This window comes from Salvelinus namaycush, chromosome 22, assembly GCF_016432855.1.
Source record: "Salvelinus namaycush isolate Seneca chromosome 22, SaNama_1.0, whole genome shotgun sequence".
NCBI classification, from domain to species: Eukaryota; Metazoa; Chordata; class Actinopteri; order Salmoniformes; family Salmonidae; genus Salvelinus; species Salvelinus namaycush.
Window position 1 is genome coordinate 16994524 of NC_052328.1, and position 21188 is coordinate 17015711.

The 21188-nt window shown below is 42.1% G+C and overlaps 1 protein-coding gene across 1 annotated transcript in view; it reads left to right on the forward strand.

Moving 5' to 3' along the window:
- ttc27 (tetratricopeptide repeat domain 27) overlaps positions 1 to 21188 on the forward strand; it is a 124726-nt gene that overhangs the window by 49138 nt on the left and 54400 nt on the right. The window contains exon 9 of the mRNA XM_038960503.1: positions 2937 to 3003. Coding sequence (XP_038816431.1) covers positions 2937 to 3003 — 67 coding nt within the window. The remainder of the gene's footprint in view (positions 1 to 2936; positions 3004 to 21188) is intronic.

Genomic DNA, 21188 nt, shown 5'->3' on the forward strand with positions numbered 1-21188 from the left:
GCTACTCTTCAACCCTCCAAATGACCCTAACCACATCACTTTGTTGTCAAGAGGGATTTGTGTGCATGTTTAGGGTGTAGCCGTGGAAAGGAGAGGCGAATTAGCCACAAAACAATGGTGTGCGAAATTAGTCTTGGCTGGAGTGGGTCGAAATGTGGATGTCAAAGTCAATTCTGCACGGTAGCATTTAGGCTTGTTTGCAGCTGCGTGCGCACACACACTGACACATCCTCACACCCTCTTTAACGGCATCTGGTCAAACATCCCAGAGGGGAAAATAGCAGAGTGTAAAGGTGATTGTTTTAGTTGAGGAACCATTATAGCCTGATTGAATGTCTGGCCTGTAATCTTTGACTGGGTTCAATGTGGAATATCAATGTTTTGGTGAACAGGTCATCTTTTTCATGGGGTGGAAAAGCAAGAGAGAAAGTTGGTAAAATCATTGTAAAACACCCAACTCCAATATATAAGCTTAATATAGTACACCGATGCCGTGTTTGTATCAAATACTTTCCTCCCGATACTTTTTTGAGTTTTGTTGCCATTCCTCTGACTTGATAGGTTGCAAAGGATAAAAGGTCATATCTATGCACCAAGTCAAACGGCACAGATTCAATACTATTAACGTGTACACACACACACAGTTACACACACACCAGTGTATACACAAGCTCGCACTCACATACTTGACACTGCACTTGTGTAGAGTATTGGGAGTCCACCACTTCCAGCCCTGTGCTCCTGCTCTCCCCTACCATTCCCAGGCGTAGTGTATCAGCGAGTTCACGCCGTTCGACTGAGCTTTGGGAATGTGACCCAGTCTGGATTATCCCTTCTCTTCCCTGGACTTGGGTTACTGCCATTCCTGGGGGCCTGGCAACTCCCAGTCACACCCCCTACAACCACCTGCCGGTAAAAAAAACTAAGGAACTAGATGTCAATGGCGCTGGCTGGTATTGGTTTCTCTACATACTGTATGACATTACACAGAATGACTGCACCAGCCTGGCCAAAACCCACTGTTGCCTTTCTCCATCCACCTCCTACCCATAATGGACCTGTGGACTACAGGCCTGGTGCCAAAAAACAATTACGGATGATAATGCTGTCATCAAATCCATGTTTGAAGATCCCCCGTTAGTCAGAAAACCAGGGCCAGATCTTTCCTGTTTACAATTATTCAATGACTGTTCTAAAAGGTTTTAAGAAGAATGTCCGTTAAAGATCTGTCCTTCATAACTGGGGAGTAAATGTACCTTTTTTAATAAACAAACTCTAATCATAGAACTTGGCGCTGCACCATTACATTTTCAGAAATTGTAAGTGTAATCAAAAAAGTTCAGTCAACCAAAGGACTAAATAGGTGAAATTGCTTGATTTCTTTGGTTAAATCGAATAATGTGGAAGAGGAAACCATAACAGCTGTACAAAAGGAATGAAATATGTAAATATTTTTTGCTGGTTTGGTGTGGTACGTGATTTATCATGTCAAAAATTCCTCTAAGTGGCCGTATTCATTTAGTACTACTGAAGGGTTCCAAGAGAACCCTGCGAACTCTGTGGCTTTTCCACAGGTCACTCCACACACACACACACACACACACACACACACACACACACACACACACACACACACACACAGATGGACAGCTCTCACCTGGCAGACTATGCTCAACTATGTTAAAGTGGGAAAATAATAAACACAATTTGTAAAGAACTGCTGGTTATTATTGAATCTAATTTTCCTGAAATCAAAGTCCTCTTTGGTCTGGAAAACAGACTCCCCTAAAACCCCCAACTTGACTGCTCCCCTCCTGCCAAAACCTGCTCTGGTTTTGTAGCTGGCCACAGAAGTTTCCATTCAGGCTTTGGTTTTCTACCTTTTACGGGTGCATCTCAGTAGTCTAAAATGGCTGCTTGACAAGTGAAAACTAATTCTTGGTAGCCATTCTCCACATTGCTTTTATTTAGTGTTTTCAGATCAGTAAAATGAAGGAGAGTAAACCACTCTCTGGCCCTCTGCTTTGTCTAGGTCAGTGTGTTGTGCCCATGGGAGTATTGTCCACCTGCCTAATGCTGATTGGCCAGGCAGGCACATGGCTGCGGGATTGCAAAACCACTCTGAATTGTTAATCAAAAAGAACAAACACAATTTATTCTGGCACCAATCGCCCCTCAGACGGTGCAGTGATGTGCATGTAACTGCCAAAATAAAGGAAACACCAACAGTGTCATAGTTGGGCGTTGGATCCCCATAAGCCGCCAAAACAGCTTCAATGCGCCTTGGCATAAATTCTTGTGTCTGGAACTTTATTGGAGGGATGCAACACTATTCTTCTACTAGTAATTCCCTCATTTGGTGTTTTGTTGATGGTGGTGGAAACCGCTGTATCAGGCGCCACTCCAGAATCTCCCATCAGTGTTCAATTGGGTTGAGATCTGGTGACTGACACACACACACACACACACACACATCCTTTAAACCCCCATGCTCCTTTGAGATCTCTTCTTCCAGCCATGGTAGCCAAAATAATTGGCAACTGGGCATTTTTATACATGACCCTAAGCATAATTGGGTGTTAATTACTTAATTAACTCAGGAACCACACCTGTATGGAAGCACCTGCTTTCAATATACTTTGTATTCCTTTATTTTGGCAGTTACCTGTAGATGAATGGTCTCATAGACTCGGGGACAATGAAAGCCCTTTCTATCATAGCACAGGCAATTCTGTCTAATGGCCAATGCACTGATGGGTCGTCAACGAAATGAACAATAGCACTTGACTGTTAATAAATCAATAGATAGGGAAACAAATCACGTTGGAGCATCAATGTACGGGAGAACACTGCAATCAATAGGGGGAAGGCAGAGACGGGCTTGTATCCGATTTATAACTTCATGTTCATTAGTGTGTCATGTCTCTGTCTTGCAGCACTGATTTCCAGAAAAACAACCCAATCCATAAGCTGACTGAAGAAGAGCTCCTGGCCTTCACCTCAGTAAGTCCTGTCTCACCATGTTAAGTTCTAGCACTTCATCTGAAATGTTGTGAATGTCCTCAACTAAGAAACCTTGCTCCCTGTCTTCTAAATGGGATATTTTAGCTTTGAGCGGTCCACCACTTAAACCACAGCAAACGTTTCATTTTAAGTCCCTTACGTATTTGGTTCCGAGTGAGGGGGGGCGCGAGAGTCACAGAATTATCGGAATCTAAAATATGTTGGAGGCTAGTGAGGGGAGGAGCATGCAGGCTTGTCTGTTATTGTCACCTTCCCTCCCTCTCTAATACGGGAGTCATGTCCCCTCATCTCACTATTTACTCTTAATTCATCCCTCCCCACAGCGGCCACTAGCCCCTTCCCCACCCCTCAGCGCTCTGCACATTCCCTGACAATCTCCAGCATTCTCTATATACGGTTTGTGTTATGGCAGACTGATGCCAAACAACCGTGATACTTCCCTCAACATTTACACCTTCAATGCATTTTACCAGCTCCTTGTACACTACCTATGCTCTTACGTGTACTCTAGCTTTCTCTTTTGCTCCCCCAGCCTTGTCCTCTCCCCCAGCCTTGTCCTCTCCCCCAGCCTTGTCCTCTCCCCCAGCCTTGTCCTCTCCCCCAGCCTTGTCCTCTCCCCCAGCCTTGTCTTCTCCCCTAGCCCAGTGTCTGAGAGGTATGTAGCTGCAGGTGTGTACTGCTTTGGCTCTCTGCTCTCATCTGTGTTACACCGCAGGGAGTTGTAAAGGAGAGGAACACAAGGGGCCGTGCCTTGGCTGCTTTTGTTGTCATGGCAAGGTAATGTTCCCCCTTTTTTGTCCACTGGCAAAGCAAATCACATCACAGAAGTGTGTGTGTTTTTCTGTTTGGAATCAAAGGATGTGGCAGGCATCAAAGGCCTCAAGTTGCTGCTTCAATCATATCGTTTCCACATGGAACTCATCAGACCTGCTTTCTCCCTCTTTCTCTGTCCATCTGTTCTTCCTGCACTTTTACAGCAAAATAAAGATGTATATTTTCCTTAGAGTAATGATGCCATCAAAACAAAGAAGAAATCGTAGCATTAAACAAGTTGCGTCAATGACCTTGAGGCAAGTAGGGTTTGATTTGCTTGTCGACCTGCACTGTGTCCTGAAGTAACATTTGTGATTAGTCTTGCTATGCCTTCACTCTTTCGGCATACCCATAGTGCACCGTACCAAAAAAAGCAGCTCAAGACCAAAATATATTTACGGTAAATGGCAGGTTAATTAACATTCAAGTTCCTTCATTGCGATGTCCTAACACCCACCTTGCTGCAATGTTGTCCACTACATTCCACTGAATTGCTTTTTTGGACCCATTGCAATGCAAAAGCAATGTCTGCATTGTAGTAGTGTTGTATTCACTGTAAGTAATACAGTATTATCCATTTCATTATTTTGTTTAGCAGACTAAGGGCTTTTGTAAAGTACTACCTTCTGCCTATATTTGATGCCGTTCATAATTCACGACACTTCGTCTCATAATGAATTACCTTCTCAAATGTATATGGATGTGATTTATACCTATGGCTATGTATCTGTTTCTAAATCTATCTCCCTTTTACCTCTGTCAATTGACATGTACTATTTATTACATGCAGTAAGTCTACATGCAGGAACTTCATCCTCTATCCCTTTTCTTAATGCTCTGACTGTGCAGTGGAACTGAGACTGATATCATTTACCTCTATATTATGGGATCATTTGCTCTGCTATTGTTTGCGCTTGTCTTTGGTTTAATTTCCCCAGCCTTCCTTCATTTATTTCTATTATTCCCTTTCCCTTCACCACAGCAACAGAAAGGCGTTTGCACTCATTAGGAGTCCTCCATTGCCTATTATCTGGGGGAAAAAGCACTGCTAACTCGGACCTGATTGAAGCATGATATCTCTATATCCTTGGGATGGGGAGAAGGGGCCCCAGTCTCTGGAGTTTGGCACTGAGCCTCTGCACTGAGGAGAATGTCTTAAACAAACAGGGGTTGATGCCATCTCTCAGCTTTACGTCTTGGAAGTGAATGGTATTATTACTGGAGCGGCTGCCAGAAGATACCTTATCCAGACTAAGAGGATGCAGCATCCCACCCACCGTCTGAACCCGTCACCTCCCTCTACCACCACTCCACTCTGCAGCCCCAGGCTCAGGTGGATGCATGGTTGTCCCATTGTGATGGGAAGCGATACTAATCCTGAAATTATCCCAAGCACTGCAGAGAACAGGGATGGGTGCGGTTTCTCACAGCTGTGGTTTTCCATTGCTGTAACTCTGGATGTTTTGCAGTTTTGGCATATGTTTCAAAGTCAAGTCAAACTCCTTTTTTCAACACCCATAAGCTTGTTCTGAGATGTTCCCCCACTTCAGAGACGTCATGTTCAGTAATCAGATAGCCTAGTTGGCCGGCCGAGCGAGTAGCCTTTGGAAGAGCTCTGTGAGGGTAGGGTCTATTCAGGGCAAAAACTGCTCTGGGCGGAAGAAACGTGACGGACAGGAAATTAAAGCAAAATAAATAAAATAAAACAATTCTATTGAGGCTGACCCAGACGCTGGCATCGCCTGGGGCCAAAATCTCTTTTTTGCTGTTAAAGCTCAGTTTCTAGGGAAAAAATCACTTTCTGAGATCTGTGAATTTAAACATTTGCTTCCTATGAATGTGCGCTGGCACATCTCAGCATTTGTATACTGGGCGACTCTTCTAGGCAGGCAGGGTAGAAAGGCAAGTCAAGTTCGGGGATTGTGTGTGTCCCAAAGCTCTGGTGCTACCATCACTAGCATGTTTACATTGGCCTGGCAAATATTAGAGCCTTCTCACTTTTCTGTACATTTTCTTCCCATGTATAAACCAGGTAAAAAGTAGTCGATCTCCGACTCCCTCTATACTAGTGGATTTAAACCTGTGGTCCGCGGGGGTACTACATGTGGTCCACACATTTAAAAAAATAAATAAATAAAAAACGTTTCTTTTCCCCCCTCCAGACACAAGTTGAGTATACACTGTGTATAAAACATTAAGAACACCTAATTAATATTGTTGCACGCCCCCCCCAGAACAGGCTCAATTTGTCAGGGCATGGACAGTGTCGAAAGTGTTCCACGAGGATGCTGGCTAATGTTGACATTAATGCGCCTGGCACCTACTACCATACCCCGTTCAAAGGCACTTAAATATTTTGTCTTGCCCGTTCACCCTCTGGATGTCACGCATACACAAACCATGTCTCAATCGTATAAAGGCTTTTGGAGTGCCAATTTATCTTACCATTTCTACCGATCTGCGTGCGTGCCAGTTAGGATTTTCATATGCACATTTTCGTTGAACAGTTTAATTTATTTTATAAAAGTCTTCGTATCTCAATAATTTTCATGTGATTAATACAAATTCTATCAAAATCTAAATTCTTATTATACATATCTAAAAGTAACCTATTGTCATGGCAAACTACTGTATGTAAAAATAGCCTACATAAAGACAACAAATATAAACATTGCAGCCTGCAGGTAGAAAATATCCTGATACAAAATAAATTACATTGGCTAAGCATCACCTCTCTGCAAGGAACTTGAAACATTGTATCAACTATCAACTTGGTCCAGCCTGAATTGCACTATCAAACTTGCAACATTGTATAATTATTCTGTACCCTCAGTTTCCCACTCCGGACACACACAGCTGTTGGCTATTTGCTCAAGGGATAAAAAGTAATCGTGTAGGCCTATTTTGACGTTTTCACAGGATCCCTTTTACGTTGAGTGGTTATCGAGGGAGAGAGCTGGAAAGATTTTTGAAATAGTCTACATTGGTTAGCCTACAATTAGGGTGTGGATTATTTTGCTCTTCGCTCGCGGTCACGTTGTACAGCGCCATATATTCCTAACGGAAACCCTGAGGGTTTCGGGTTTGAATTTTTCTTGGAATAGAAACACCATAATATTAATCAAATTAATTAAGCTACATTTCTTACAATCAATCCCATATACTATGTTCTTACAAAAAAAGTTACATTCTCTCATACAACCAATATTAAAAACAGTCAAATGCTTCTCAAAGATGCCCTTTGGTGGTCAAACTTGCACTAACTAGCATTACTGGCAACAATGGCTGACACTTAAATAACGTGCCAAAGAATTTTGCGGCAGCCCGCAAGCTGTGTTGCAGTACGACACAACTTTTATAGGAAGAACCACTGAATTGTCATTCTCAATGGATGTAAAAACAGACGTTTGCTTGCTGTTTGAGGTGAAGAAAAAATTATTTTGAGAAGCTACACAGCTCATTAGTGGTGGTGAGTTACGACAATCAGAAATGCTATCAGATCCCCATATGGGCACATTTTATAAGCCTAAGTTTGAGCGCAGGCCAGGTAGCCTAGGTCTACTTCTATGTTTAATCAGGTGCGCGTCCTTACTCAGCATTGACTGGAGCGCTACAAACAGAAGACAATTCATAAATTGACAACTTGTAAATGGAATGAAATACACAAACTTTTCTCACAAGTGTAGCCTAGGTTGTGCGCTCTGCAAACAACGTGTCCACTCTGACAATGAGAACTGTAAAAGACTGTAATAATAATATATTGGAAGCCTTAACAGAAATTACGGTAACCAGACTAACATTGTAGATTTGAAATTATGGGAGTTAACGGTTAATGTACTACTGGTATGCCATCCCTGCGGCCTCTGCAATGGATCAGTCCACTCAGACAGGTGTGAATCAAGACGTGCCATAATATATATATTTTTTAAAACTGCTCGACTAAGAAATTCTCGGACGACGAACAGCCTATCAACCAAACAATTGACCAGTCGACTAAATGGGGTCAGCACTATTACATTCACTGATAAAATGGAGTCTTAATTTGACCGCTAAGATATTTTGTTAAATTCTGCACCTCCACGAATGGTGGTCATAACTTTTGTTGGTTATTTGGTAGTTCCCGGAACGGAAATGGGTTGGGAACCGCTCGCTGCTCTAGACTTTTTCAAGGGCATTTGACATTTCTATCCAAATGTTCAACTTGGCCATCACAAAGTCGATGCTTGATCATAAATCACCAGCAAGAGCAACGTGTTATATGTCAAGTCCTGGGGATGAAGTTTCAAAGCATTGGATGAAAACTCCTATATACCATCAATGAATCCAGGAAAGTAGGTTTGGTGGTGATCCACAAGTGCCCAACATAGACCATCCACTAAACGGCCTTTCTGGACAAAAATCAATGGCTTTCTGTCACTCGACAGATGACTGCCACTTTACTGTCTCATGTTTAAATTCATGGAATGTACTATTTTATGGGGAGGAGGGAGTCCAAAAATAACCTACCCATTGGTGCATGACGGGAGGTGAGATTCATAATTCACCAGGGACACCGCTTTTTTCTCTTCTGTCAGATTACCTTTTGGGGGAGCGCTGGAGGAAACCGTAAACGATAGCGCAGCTGATCTAGCACTTCTGCTGAAATTAAACCCCAGAGACATTTTCACAGTGCTGGTCGTTAAGTGCTCAAAAGACCGTTTTTAAAATGGTCAATTTGTAGGGGTCAGAGTTAAAATGTCTGCCAGTAAATGGAACTGCTCATAGTTCCTCATGCTATATGATGAGGAAGTATTCTTAAACTATGTGTATAGCTGGTTGAGTGGGGGTGCATTATTATGCCTGAAGAGGCTGTAGTTTTCCATTGCAGGTGTGGACAAAGCTCTGTTGGGTTTGCAGAATTGTCTGTCTATCATGAATTCTGCTCTGTGTACTCATCCGTATGATTACAATGCCTAACATACATTTGAATTTAAAGGTAAGTGCTTAGGATCTGCCTGTGTGTTGATATTGAATCCCAGCAATTTTAAACCTAAAAAGCTGCAAGTGAGCAATAAACTGCACTATCCTATTAAGAAAATAAGAGTAGCACTGTCAGTTGCCTTGAGTTTTTTTGCAGTGGTGGAGAAAGTACCCAATTGTCATACTTGAGTAAAAGTAAAGGTACCATAATAGAAAATGACTGAAGTGAGTCACCCAGTAAAATATTACTTGAGTGAAACTCTAAAAGTATTTGGTTTTAAATATACTTGAGTATCAAAAGTAAAAGTGTAAATAATTTCAAATTCCTTATATTAAGCAAACCAGACGGACACACTACAACATCATTTACAAACAAAGCATTTGTGTTTAGTGAGTCTGCCAGATCAGAGGCTGTAGATGACCAGGGATGTTCTCTTGATAAGTGTGTGAATTGAACCATTTTCCTGTCCTGCTTAAGCATTCAATATGTAACGAGTACTTTTGGCTGTCAGGGAAAATGTATTGAATAAAAAGTACTTTCTTTTCTTTTGGAATGTAGTGAAGTAAAAGTAGTCAAATATAAATAAAGTATCGGTACCTCCAAAAATTAAATCGTTTTTTCAAGTATTTTTACTTAAGTACTTTACACCACTGGTTATTGGTAATTGAGAAATGTTTTGCAAAATGAATTTCAGTGTGTAAAATAGTTAGTCATTATGAGGTCTGTAGTTATGCCCTTGGAGGTCCCTAGACCATTATTTGATACCTCCCATTGCAATATTACCCAAAAGGTAATGATCCAACAGACCTCAGCCTGAGCACCACTCCCACCACTATGGTGTCTGCTCAGCTCCAAATTTGATCACAGACACTCCACATCCCCTCCTATCTGAGAATTAGAAAACTGTGAAGGTGTCCTGGTCTGCTACACTGTGCTGGTAATATTTTCGATGTTCTAGTCCATAGCCCAGCTGGCTTCAACTGATCCCAACGTTGGCTCGGTGCACCTGGACAGCCTTAATATTTTTCCTGTCGTGTCAGCACTTCTTGTCTCTTTCTGGCGACAAGGGCTTGAACTACCACCCATGAGTGTGTTGTCAAGCTGAGCTGTTTGTCAGCGATTCATTTCTTATAATTGTTGAGGTTTGGGACTGGCTCTGTGGACCCATGTTTTATTTTCCAGAACTGTTTGAACAATGATGGCTGGCCATGTCATGAGGTCTTGAATTGGGTTTTTTCCCTGTTCCGGATCTCCTTACGCCCCCCACTAGGGCTGATCTCGCTAACAAAGGCAGGCCAAGGGCAGTGTTTCCAACGGGCTCAGTTTTATGATGCTTACATGAAATGTAAAACAGATGGATGTAGAAATAGACACGGTTTTATAGAATACAATGAACATATGGGCCAATTTGAGTATACTCTAAGGTCTACATAATCATAGTGTGTGTATATAGGTCATATTACAGCCTCCATAGGTGTTGATCAGTGACTGGTGGTTCTGGAGACCAGTCAACAAAGGACTCCGATATCAATTTCAGCCCAGCCTCAGAGGTCCTGTTGGAACACAGTGATATCCTTTTCAAATGATATGGTTGGAGCAAAATGGGTTTGTAGCAAAATCCATCATGCACTGATCATCCCTGACCTAGCCGCTGAGAAATAGACATGTTCTCCTAAATAAACTGTTGTCAGTAGTAACATTGTCTTTTCGGTGGAAGTCTTCTTTTTTTTTCTGCTGAAGGAAATATTTGATCTGTCTCTCACGCCATCCTCCCACCCTTGGCCAGATGCGAGTCGATTGGGGAGGGTAGAGCAAAGTAGGAGAGAGAGGTGGAAGCACTAATTGATAGGTGAGAAAGTGAGTCAGGCGGTTGCATCCGCCCTCTCGGGCTGAAGACATCTGTATTTGTTACACAGCCCTACAGTGACTTCTTTTGAAACGTTGAAAGCGTGAAGAGCCTGTGTCTATGGAGAAGTAATTACTTGTGCTAAAAGCCTAAAGCTGCATTTGTAAACCGCCTCAATAGGCCACAGCCATTGATTTTTGTTTTTGGTAAATGAAATGTCGAGGCCATGGTGATAATTAACTTTTAATTGCTATTGGATTGTAAACATTTTTTCTAAAGTTTAATGACAGCCAAAGGCAGCATTTCAGCATGCCATGGCATTTCAAATGGTGAACTGTTTTTGGAACTGTCTTCAAGTTGTAAATGGAGGGAACACTCAGTAAGTGCTAAATGATTGCGCACACCTTTGTCACGCATAATGCCTATGGTACTTGGAAGAGCATGCTGGTTGGGTGGGTGGGTGTGCAGGTGGTAGGGGTTTATAATATATGTAATGTAACTGCGGGACTACAGTTCTGGTCAGTGACGAATGTGGTCGATAATGGTTATCTGGAGATCAGTGGATGTAACGTGATCTTTGTTTGTCGGGTTAGGAGTTGACTATGGAAGTGTTGAGGGACCAGAGATGATTTGAGGGAAAACACCTAACTTAGTATTTTTTCCCTCCCATTGGAGCATCCCTTCCTGACTGTGTGACTGACTTGATGGGCCACCCCACTGTCCAGACGATGAGAACCGATCTGTTTTATACACTTGAGCATTTACAAACCAAATGATTGTTCCATTGAGGGAACAATACAAGCTTGTTAGAAACTACACATGCTGTTGGGAAATTATGCTCTAGAAAGAAACCAAAGCTTGTCCTCCAGACATCAGAGGCAAATGAACAGCAAAACCAAAACAGTTGGTGTACCTCAAATGCCCTGAACTTTTTTTCTGTAGACGGTTATGATAACCTCTGTTTAAATGCTTTTAACTTTTGTTTACATGGAGTTAAACCAGGACAACTGCCATACTTTGATTTTATATATGCTCATCTTGATTTTTTGGGGGGAGAATGTGGCTGTCTAAAATATGTCCCTTTTATTCTGTTTGTGCAGTGAAATTAACAAAGAGCTGTGTCGATTTTATTTATTTGTATTTTGGGGGGGGGGGCATTGTTACATGATTCATTGGTAAAATTGTATTTTATTTGTGTTAAGTTCTCTCACCGTCAGCTTGGTGTTGATGTCCATCCAGCCTTTAGTTCATCTGAAACATTGGGCTGGCACCAGTAATCTCATTGTTGCTGGAATCCTCAGAGCGTCTGCTGGCTGTGTGAGCAGGCATCTTCCCAGCCTACATGTGGATCCAGGAATCTGCAGGCTGGTTAGATGGTTGTCACATGTCTGGCCCTCACCATCGGCACTCTACTTATGTTAGCTTCCTGATGGTTGTCTGTTAACACCAAGCTATGGTTCATGTGTTTGTGACCGGTAAACGAATCTTTAACAGGGTACAGTAACCAGAGTGACGGTATCTCTGTTCATTCAAATTGCCATTAATAAAATGCAATTGTGTTCGGTGTCTGTCCGTAGCTTATGCCTGCCCATACCATAACCCCACCGCCACCATGGTGGACTCTGTTCATAACGTTGACATCAGCAAACCACTCGCCCACACAACGCTATACTATCTGCCTGGTACAGTTGAAACCGGGATTCATCCGTAAAGAGCACACTTCTCCAGCGTGCCAGTGGCCATCGAAGGTGAGCATTTTCCCACTGAAGTCTGTTCCGATGCTGAACTGCAGTCAGGTCAAGACCCTACTTAAGACGACGAGCATGCAGATGTGCTTCCTTGAGACAGTTTCTGACAGTTTGTGCAGAAATTTGTCATTTGTGCATGTGGTCTGCGGTTGTAAGGACGGTTGGACATACTGCCAAATTCTCTAAAATGATTTGAGGCAGCTTATGGTAGAGAAGTGAACATTAAATTATCTGGTTCTGGTGGACATTACTGCAGTCAGCATGTCAATTGCATGCTCCCTTAACACTTGAAATATCTGTGGCGTTGTGACACAACTGCGCATTTTAGAGGTCTTTTATTGTCCCCAGCACAAGGTACATCTGTGTAATGATTGATCATGCTGTTTAATCAGCTTCTTAATATGCCACACCTGTCAGGTGGGTGGATTATTTTGGTAAAGGAGAAATGCTCACTAAAAGGGATGTAGACAAATTTGTTCCCAAATTGAGAGAAATAAGCTTTTTGTGCATATAGAACATTTCTGGGATGTTTTAGTTCAGCTCATGAAACATGGGACCAACACTTTACATGTTGCATTTATATTTTTCTTCTGTATACATTGTGATATTGCAGACAGCTCAGTTAATACACCTCTGTATATTGAAGTATAGTTTACCTGAGGCTGAATGTGACTAATCTGGACACGCAAGTCAGACGCTCACCTCTGTCACGGACCACTGATGTCTTTGCTCTGGCTCACGATCCAGGAATGAGCCGAAGAAATGTCTGCAATTTCAAGGGCCGGCTTAGGCTTCACTCTGGGGGAAAATCTCGGAAATCTATTTGGAAAGCCCAAGTCAGTCATAGAGAAACCAAGAACGGCCACAGAGGTTAATTTATTGCCTTGGAGTTGGTGGCTGTTCCACCGTAAATCTCCCCCGTCCGCTCCAGGCTGATGTCTTAACCAGAGCTGGCTTTTCATGTATATTCTGAAATGTATTTTATAGTTTTAAGTGGTTTTCAAAGTTTATTAGCAGATTAAGTTGTTGGTCTATGAAGCAAGTATATTTGCACATTAAATTTCTCAAACTTTGGTACTGTTTTCATCAAGAATTTGCATTGGGCTACTCAGTCTCGATATGCAGTAAATACAGTTAAGATGTAACTCGGTAGTCAACTGTTTTTCCTCTGACACTTGTCAAATCTGAACACTTTGATATGGCCACAAGATGTATCCGGGAGGTTACATTTCCTCTTCTTGCATGTCGCATTGATTCTGATCACCATACCCAGCACCTCAAATTATTCCTCCTCCCTCATCGCCGGCAAATAACTTAAGCAGAACAAAGCATGTCCCCCTCAGTTTGAGCCAGGGCGTCGTGAGGGTTGTGAGGCAATTGGAGTGCGACGGCTGCCTTGTCTCTCCGAATTAGAAACTCCAATTGTGTGGTGGTAGGCTGCTGCCCAACCCCAAACTTCCAGACAGACAGATACGTCCTCCAGTCAGCACAGCACTGAGGCCATCTCCACCTCTGATTTGTCCTCCATTAAACCTGCCCTACAAGTGCCCCACTCAACACACCCTTTTCTGTAAACTCATTGAACATAAATCAAAAATGAAAAGCTTTTATTGCTGCTGTCACTTCTAGGCACAGTTTTCTGGCACATTCATGGGACCACCAAATGTTTAGACAAATCAGAGACCTGCAATTTTAGCCTGACATTGTTGCTAGCCAGTGTCTTGTGATTGTGGAGATTCCAAGATTGCAGGCCTTTAAGCTGAGGTTTGAGCTAAATGTTTGTTAGGTCAAGCTTCACAAAATAGGATCGACGGGATTTAAGCTATTTTTGTAGTTGGGTTCAAGACTGTCCGGATTAGATTGTCATGCCAGGGTATAATCATAGACTTTAATAGAGATGATCTGTTATTACATACATCTTTTATATTTTTCCTCATAGAACCACCTCTTTCCAGAACCTTTTTACAGTTTGCAGAATAGTAAGATTACCTGCCCCCTCTGAAATGATCTGCTGTTATTTACTTATTTAGGGTAGGGCTGAATATTTTACAAATATTCCACCCCTGAGAATAAATCACTTTTCTCCCAGGTAACCCGAAAGTGTCATTCTAAAAATATGTCTGGATTTGATCGGCATGAAAATTCAAATCTGATGCTACCTGAGCCTGATGAGCTGTACATTACAGACATTTTATGAGCCTAAGCCTAGAGAAGCCGAAATGATAGTGCCGTCATCCAATACATAGCCTAAATAAAGGTAAAATATATAAGCTACCGCACATTACGCACGACAGGAAACATACAAGCCCATAGATGTAGCTTTTTTGTCTTGGGTATCAAGCCCCAGTAGGCTCGCGATACATGGCCCCATCCATCCTCCCCTCTACGGTGCAGTCGTCCTGTCCCCTTTGCAGAAAAGCATCCCCAAAGAATGATGTTTCCACCTCCATGCTTCACGGTTGGGATGGTGTTCTTGGGGTTGTACTCATCCTTCTTCTTCCTCCAAACACGGCGAGTGGAGTTTAGACCAAAGAGCTCTATTTTTGTCTCATCAGACCACATGACCTTCTCCCATTCCTCCTCTGGATCATCCAGATGGTCATTGGCAAACTTCAGACGGGCCTGGACATGCGCTGGCTTGAGCAGGGGGACCTTGCGTGCGCTGCAGGATTTTAATTCATGACGGCATAGTGTGTTACTAATGGTTTTCTTTGAGACTGTGGTCCCAGCTCTCTTCAGGTCATTCACCAGGTCCTGCCGTGTAGTTCTGGGCTGATCCCTCACCTTCCTCATGATCATTGATGCCCCACGAGGTGAGATCTTGCATGGAGCCCCAGACCGAGGGTGATTGACCGTCATCTTGAACTTCTTCCATTTTCTAATAATTGCGCCAACAGTTGTTGCCTTCTCACCAAGCTGATTGCCTATTGTCCTGTAGCCCATCCCAGCCTTGTGCAGGTCTACAATTTGTATCCCTGATGTCCTTACACAGCTCTCTGGTCTTGGCCATTGTGGAGAGGTTGGAGTTTGTTTGATTGAGTGTGTGGACAGGTGTCTTTTATACAGGTAACGAGTTCAAACAGGTGCAGTTAATACAGGTAATGAGTGGAGAACAGGAGGGCTTCTTAAAGAAAAACTAACAGGTCTGTGAGAGCCGGAATTCTTACTGGTTGCTAGGTGATCAAATACTTATGTCATGCAATAAAATGCAAATTAATTACTTAAAAACCATACAATGTGATTTTCGGGATTTTTGTTTTAGATTCGGTCTCTCACAGTTGAAGTGTACCTATGATAAAAATTACAGACCTCTACATGCTTTGTAAGTAGGAAATCCTGCAAAATCGGCAGTGTATCAAATACTTGTTCTCCCCACTGTGTGTGTGTGTGTGTGTGTGTATGTATATATATATATATATATATATATATTGAACAGAATTATCTCTTTTGGATGCAGTTTGAATGGAATTGATGGAGTGAGAGCGACAGTGTCCTCAAGTATGCAATGATATTCGAGGGATAGCTGTTTTTTAAGCTCTGCAGCTGCAAATATATACATTTCCAGTCAGTTTGGACACCTACTCCATTAAAGGGTTTTTCTTTATTTTTTACTATTTTCTACATTGTAGAATAATTAGTGAAGACATCAAAACTATGAAATAACACACATGGAATCATGTAGAAATCAAAAAGTGTTCAACAAATCTAAATATTTTAGGTTCTTCAAAGTAGCCACCCTTTGCCTTGATGACAGCTTTGCACACTCTTGGCATTCTCTCAACCAGCTTCATGAGGTAGTCACCTGGAATGCATTTCAATTAACAGGTGTGCCTTGTTAAAAGTTAATTTGTGGAATTTCTTTCCTTCTTAATGCGTTTGAGCCAATCAGTTGTGTTGTGACACGGTATGGGTGGTATACAGAAGATAGCCCTCTTTGGAAAAAGACCAAGTCAATATTATGGCAAGAACAGTTCAAATAAGAAAAGAGAAACGACAGTCCATCATTACTTTAATACGTGAAGGTCAATCAATCTGGAACATTTCAAGAACTTTGAATGTTTCTTCAAGTGCAATCACAAAAACCATCAAGCGCTATGATGAAACTGGCTCTCATGAGGACTGCCACAGGAAAGGAAGTCGCAAAGTTACCTCTGCTATAGAGGATAAATTCATTAGTTAACTGCACCTCAGATTGCAGCCCAAATAAATGCTTCACAGAATTCAAGTAACAGACATCTCAACATCAAGGAGGAGACTGAGGAGACTGCGTGAATCAGGCCTTCACGGTCGAATTGCTACAAAGAAACCACTACTAAAGGACACCAATAAGAATATACTTGCTTGGGCCAAGTAACACAAGCAATGGACATTAGACTGGTGGAAATCTGTCCTTTTTGTTCTGATGAGTCCAAATTTGTGATATTAGGTTCCAACCACTGTGTCTTTGTGAGACGCAGAATAGGTGAACGGATGATCTCCCCGTGTGGTTCCCACCGTGAAGCATGGAGGTGTGATGGTGTGGGTGCTTTGCTGGTGACACTGTCGGTTATTTATTTAGATTTCAAGGCATTCTTAACCAGCATGGCTACCACAGCATTCTGCAGCGATATGCCATCCCATCTGGTTTGTGCTTCGTGGGACTAATTTGTTTTTCAACAGGACAATGACCCAAAACACACCTCCAGGCTGTGTAAGGGCTATGTGACCATAACGGAGAGTGAAAGGGTGCTGCATCAGATGACCTGGCCTCAACCAAATTGAGATGGTTTGGGATGAGTTGGTCCGCAGGGTGAAGGAAAAGCAGCTAACTAGTGCTCTTCATATGTGGGAACTCCTTCAAGACTTTTGGAAAAGCATTCTTCATGAAGCTGGTTGAGAGAATGCCGTTTTGATGAAACTTAAAGCTAAAATTAATGTATTTAACATTTTTGGTTACTACATGATTCCATGTGTTATTTCATTAGTGTTGATGTCTTCACTATTATTCTACAATGTAGAAATTAGTAAAAATACAAAGAAACTTGAATGAGCAGGTGTCATCTTTTGATTGGTACTGTATATTTTTTTCTTTACAATTAAAGTAAAGTGACCCCTGTAAGCCAGATGGCGATGTTTAAATTAGATGCACATTCACTCCTTATATTAGCCTACTGTAGCATAGTCTATGCTGCAGCAAAAGTATGCGTACCTGTCACAAGAAAAAAGTTAACATGATACGATGGTACATGCATTGTGGACTGCTCTCCATAGATGCGCTGTCTGTCCCCACCCCAAGCGTTGATTGATCATGCAGAGAGAAGGCTGTGGAGAAACCAGATTTTAAACATCTCATAATTCAACAGTTCCATTTCACACCATGCTGTTCATAGAAATGTATTGTAATTTACCAGTTTCTCGCTGTTATTTTTCCCGCGATAAGGGAGTGGGTTTTGGCGGTAAATCTTGCTGTTCATCCCTACTTGTATGGTCAATTGTTTTTTCCTTTAAAAAAAAAAAATACAGAGCAACAGCAGTCCTTTCCCAATGTTCTCATGAAGTCACTGATGTATTGCGGCTTTATTTTATTTTCCGATTTATATAAAGGATTATTAAAGTTGTAATGTAAGAAAAGAGAGAGCCGGAGAGACTGCTATGCTTTGCGGAATGCATGGGTTGTTGCTCTTGCTGCTGCTAGTGAAATTTGCTGATAGACGCGATGGCTATGAGTTAATGTCGGATTTGATTAATTCAGGGTAGCTCTGACATATGCCCGCTGCTCTGTGTTAGTACAACTGTTCTACTGTATGTCTGACCATTAAGAGAGTGCTCATCATTTCACATGGCTGACTTGTGGTGAGCATGCTGGCCCTAAATTACCCAAAAGTGCCGTGCATCACCAAGATGGATGGGTGCTCCTCATTGCTGATGGAAGAGGTGAGTTCTCCTCCCTTACAATGTAAAGTGCTTTGAGGTCCAGTGAAAGAGCTATCTATACATGCCATCCATCATTATTATTTTCATTCTAGATTAGAAAGCATCTTGTTTACAGTATGTTTGAGACTGCTGAACAGCGTCAGGGATAGGATTGAGAAATTTCCCATGCTCATGTCTGGCTGTTCCCTAGACTTCTGAGTGTCAAAAGAGTTGGCATTAATGCTAGACTATTATTTCATAAGTCTTCAGGGCCAACACAAGTAGATGATTTTAGGGGAACATTTGGAATTCCCAGTCAATAGCCAAGAACTGAACTTTGCCTTTGATGTTTGTCTATACTCACAGCGGGTCAAGTTCACCAAGTTGGACGGGCTTTGAAGGTAAACATGAATGGGCTGTAGTTGGAGACTTGGAGCTATCTATATTTTTGGAGATGTAGCTATCTGGATTACTACTTTGTGTAACCTTTTTTTAATCTTACTAAATCCTTAAAAACAAATTAGTTGTGAGTAAGCTAACTCTGAATGCTCGTCCATTTCCACAGTGTAGACGGTAATATAATTGCTTGGTCACCTCGCCAAATATTCATTTTGGTTGAGCGTGTCACCTGTTTGATCTATTCTAAATATTTTCTAAACATTGAATACAAATTACAGCAGACATGAGAAGTAAATCAGATAAAGTTATGCTGCTAGTCTAAAGCAGTGCTCTTTGCCAGTCTAAAGCAGTGCTCTTTGCCAGTCGAAAGCAGTACTCTTTGCCAGTCGAAAGCAGTACTTAAAAATGTTTGAGCTTTGTCTTGCAGCATGTGGAGGGGCATTGCCGCCAGGTGCACCGGTGACCATGGTCTGCTCATTTAAGAAGGGACACTCATTACTAATTTGGGGCAAAGAGTTTCTGCTCTAGTCCAGATCTTTTACGGTATTCTATATGTGCATGTCTGCATCGTATAGGTTGAGTGAATGTATCTAAACTCCCTTATTGTAGAATAGTTCACTTTGCTAAGTTTATAAAGTGCTTTCTATTAAGTGTTTCCTTTCACCTGGTCTCTGCCAGTGACTGGAGGGTATAAATGCTCTGGTGTAGAGCATCATGGGTGTTCAAAACTGCCGACTGTCTCTGCAGGAGTTAGTAAGGGTTCTGAGCCCTAGGGGCTAGTCAGGCTGATCTTCAGTCTTTATATTTCACATGTCTAGTCTATCATTTGCATTACTTTACTTTGAGCCTTGTCCAGCATCTTGTTGGATGAGTTTGACATTTTGTAAATACCTGCACCTACTCCAGGAGCCTGAAAACATAAACCATGCACTGGATCTTCTGCTTCCTGCATCGCTCACCAATGCCAGACAGCTCGATCCATCCGTGGCAAGTAGGAGGGCCTACCATCTACCCTTACATGTTGTTTTTATAGTGTCATTGCTCTCTGTTTGCTATTGGAGGCCATTAAAATGGTCCAAGATCTTTTCAACCATTTCTCAAAACGACTGCCTTCTTCCCCTAGACTGCATTACTGTCACACACCTATAAACCAGGGTCTGTTTGCGTCACCTACCTTACTGCTGCTGGGAGGCAAATCAGTACCATGCATCCAGCTGCGGCATTAGCACGCCTTTTGAAAAGGCTTTAATTAAGGTAATAACGCGACGCAGGCTGCTGAGCAAGTCCCCTCGGTTTAATGCTTTGGGTTCCTCTGCAGACTCCCCAATGGGCCTGGGTCTCTGGCCAGCTGCTCCACCATGATTGTCATCTTTTGGAGTTCGCAGACAGGTGATGTAGTGTGAGGCGGTTGTCCAAGCAAGCTCAGCCAATAATACGGATGGATCTTCATTTGAAACTGCACTGCCTTACCCTATAAATCCGTTTGCCATTACTCTTTAACTCAGGACCAATACACACACACACCTACACACCTGTATCTTTTGGTCAGTTGATTTGATGTACTATTTCGCATTTGTTGTTTGTGATGATTTTCTAGAATGTTAATGAAGATTGATATTCATGTTTTTTCAGGCTATTCCTGGACAATACTGACATGCGATTCATAGCCCATGTTGAGAAGACACTCCAAAGCCCATTGCTTGTTTGTGATGGGTTTAATAAAACATTCTGCATCTTCATCATTTGCTTTTAATTATCCAATGATTTATGTTTACTACCTTCTAGCGGAAGGACTGCATAACGATGACTATTCTCTGTTGTGCTAATGTCCCATTTGAATGCCATTGTGACTTGTTTACCATTTACAAATGCATTTTGGATCGTGCTTACTGTTGTTCACCTTGTACACAACCTAGTTCATGGTGCTTTATTCCTGCATATTTGTTTTTTGCTGCAACTTTATGATATAAATCAAATGCTGGCCCATTGCCCAACAAACATACTATTCAGAATAGTCTATTCTCTACAAATGACCCAGGTAAAACATTTTTATAGGCATAGCATTATTAGCATTTCAGGCAGTTAATCAGTTTTATAAACACTTTGTAGTTTCACAGGTGTTTCAGATACTGTCACTAAGATGTCATCTTGGTTGAAAAAATGAGTTGTTTGATCATGTGTGGCTGTGTGATAAGGTCATTGAGGCTTTATTACACTAGTGAAGCAGTGTTGGTGAGGCATATTGGCTGACCTCTCTCTCCACCCTCCATATTACTGTACTGCTGACTGATGAGCTTAGATGATAGAGATCGCGCAAATATGGGAAGGTGGAAAAAGGCTTCATAGTGGCCACATTTCACCAGGCTAGCGCCATGATCCCAGTCACATGGCCGTGTCAATGCAGGTCACCTCCGTACTGGAGACCTCCTGACCTTAGGTCTCGGTATTAGTCTTAAAGGGGCAGTGCAGTAAAAAATGTGATTTGCTTGTTTTTTTCACACTACGG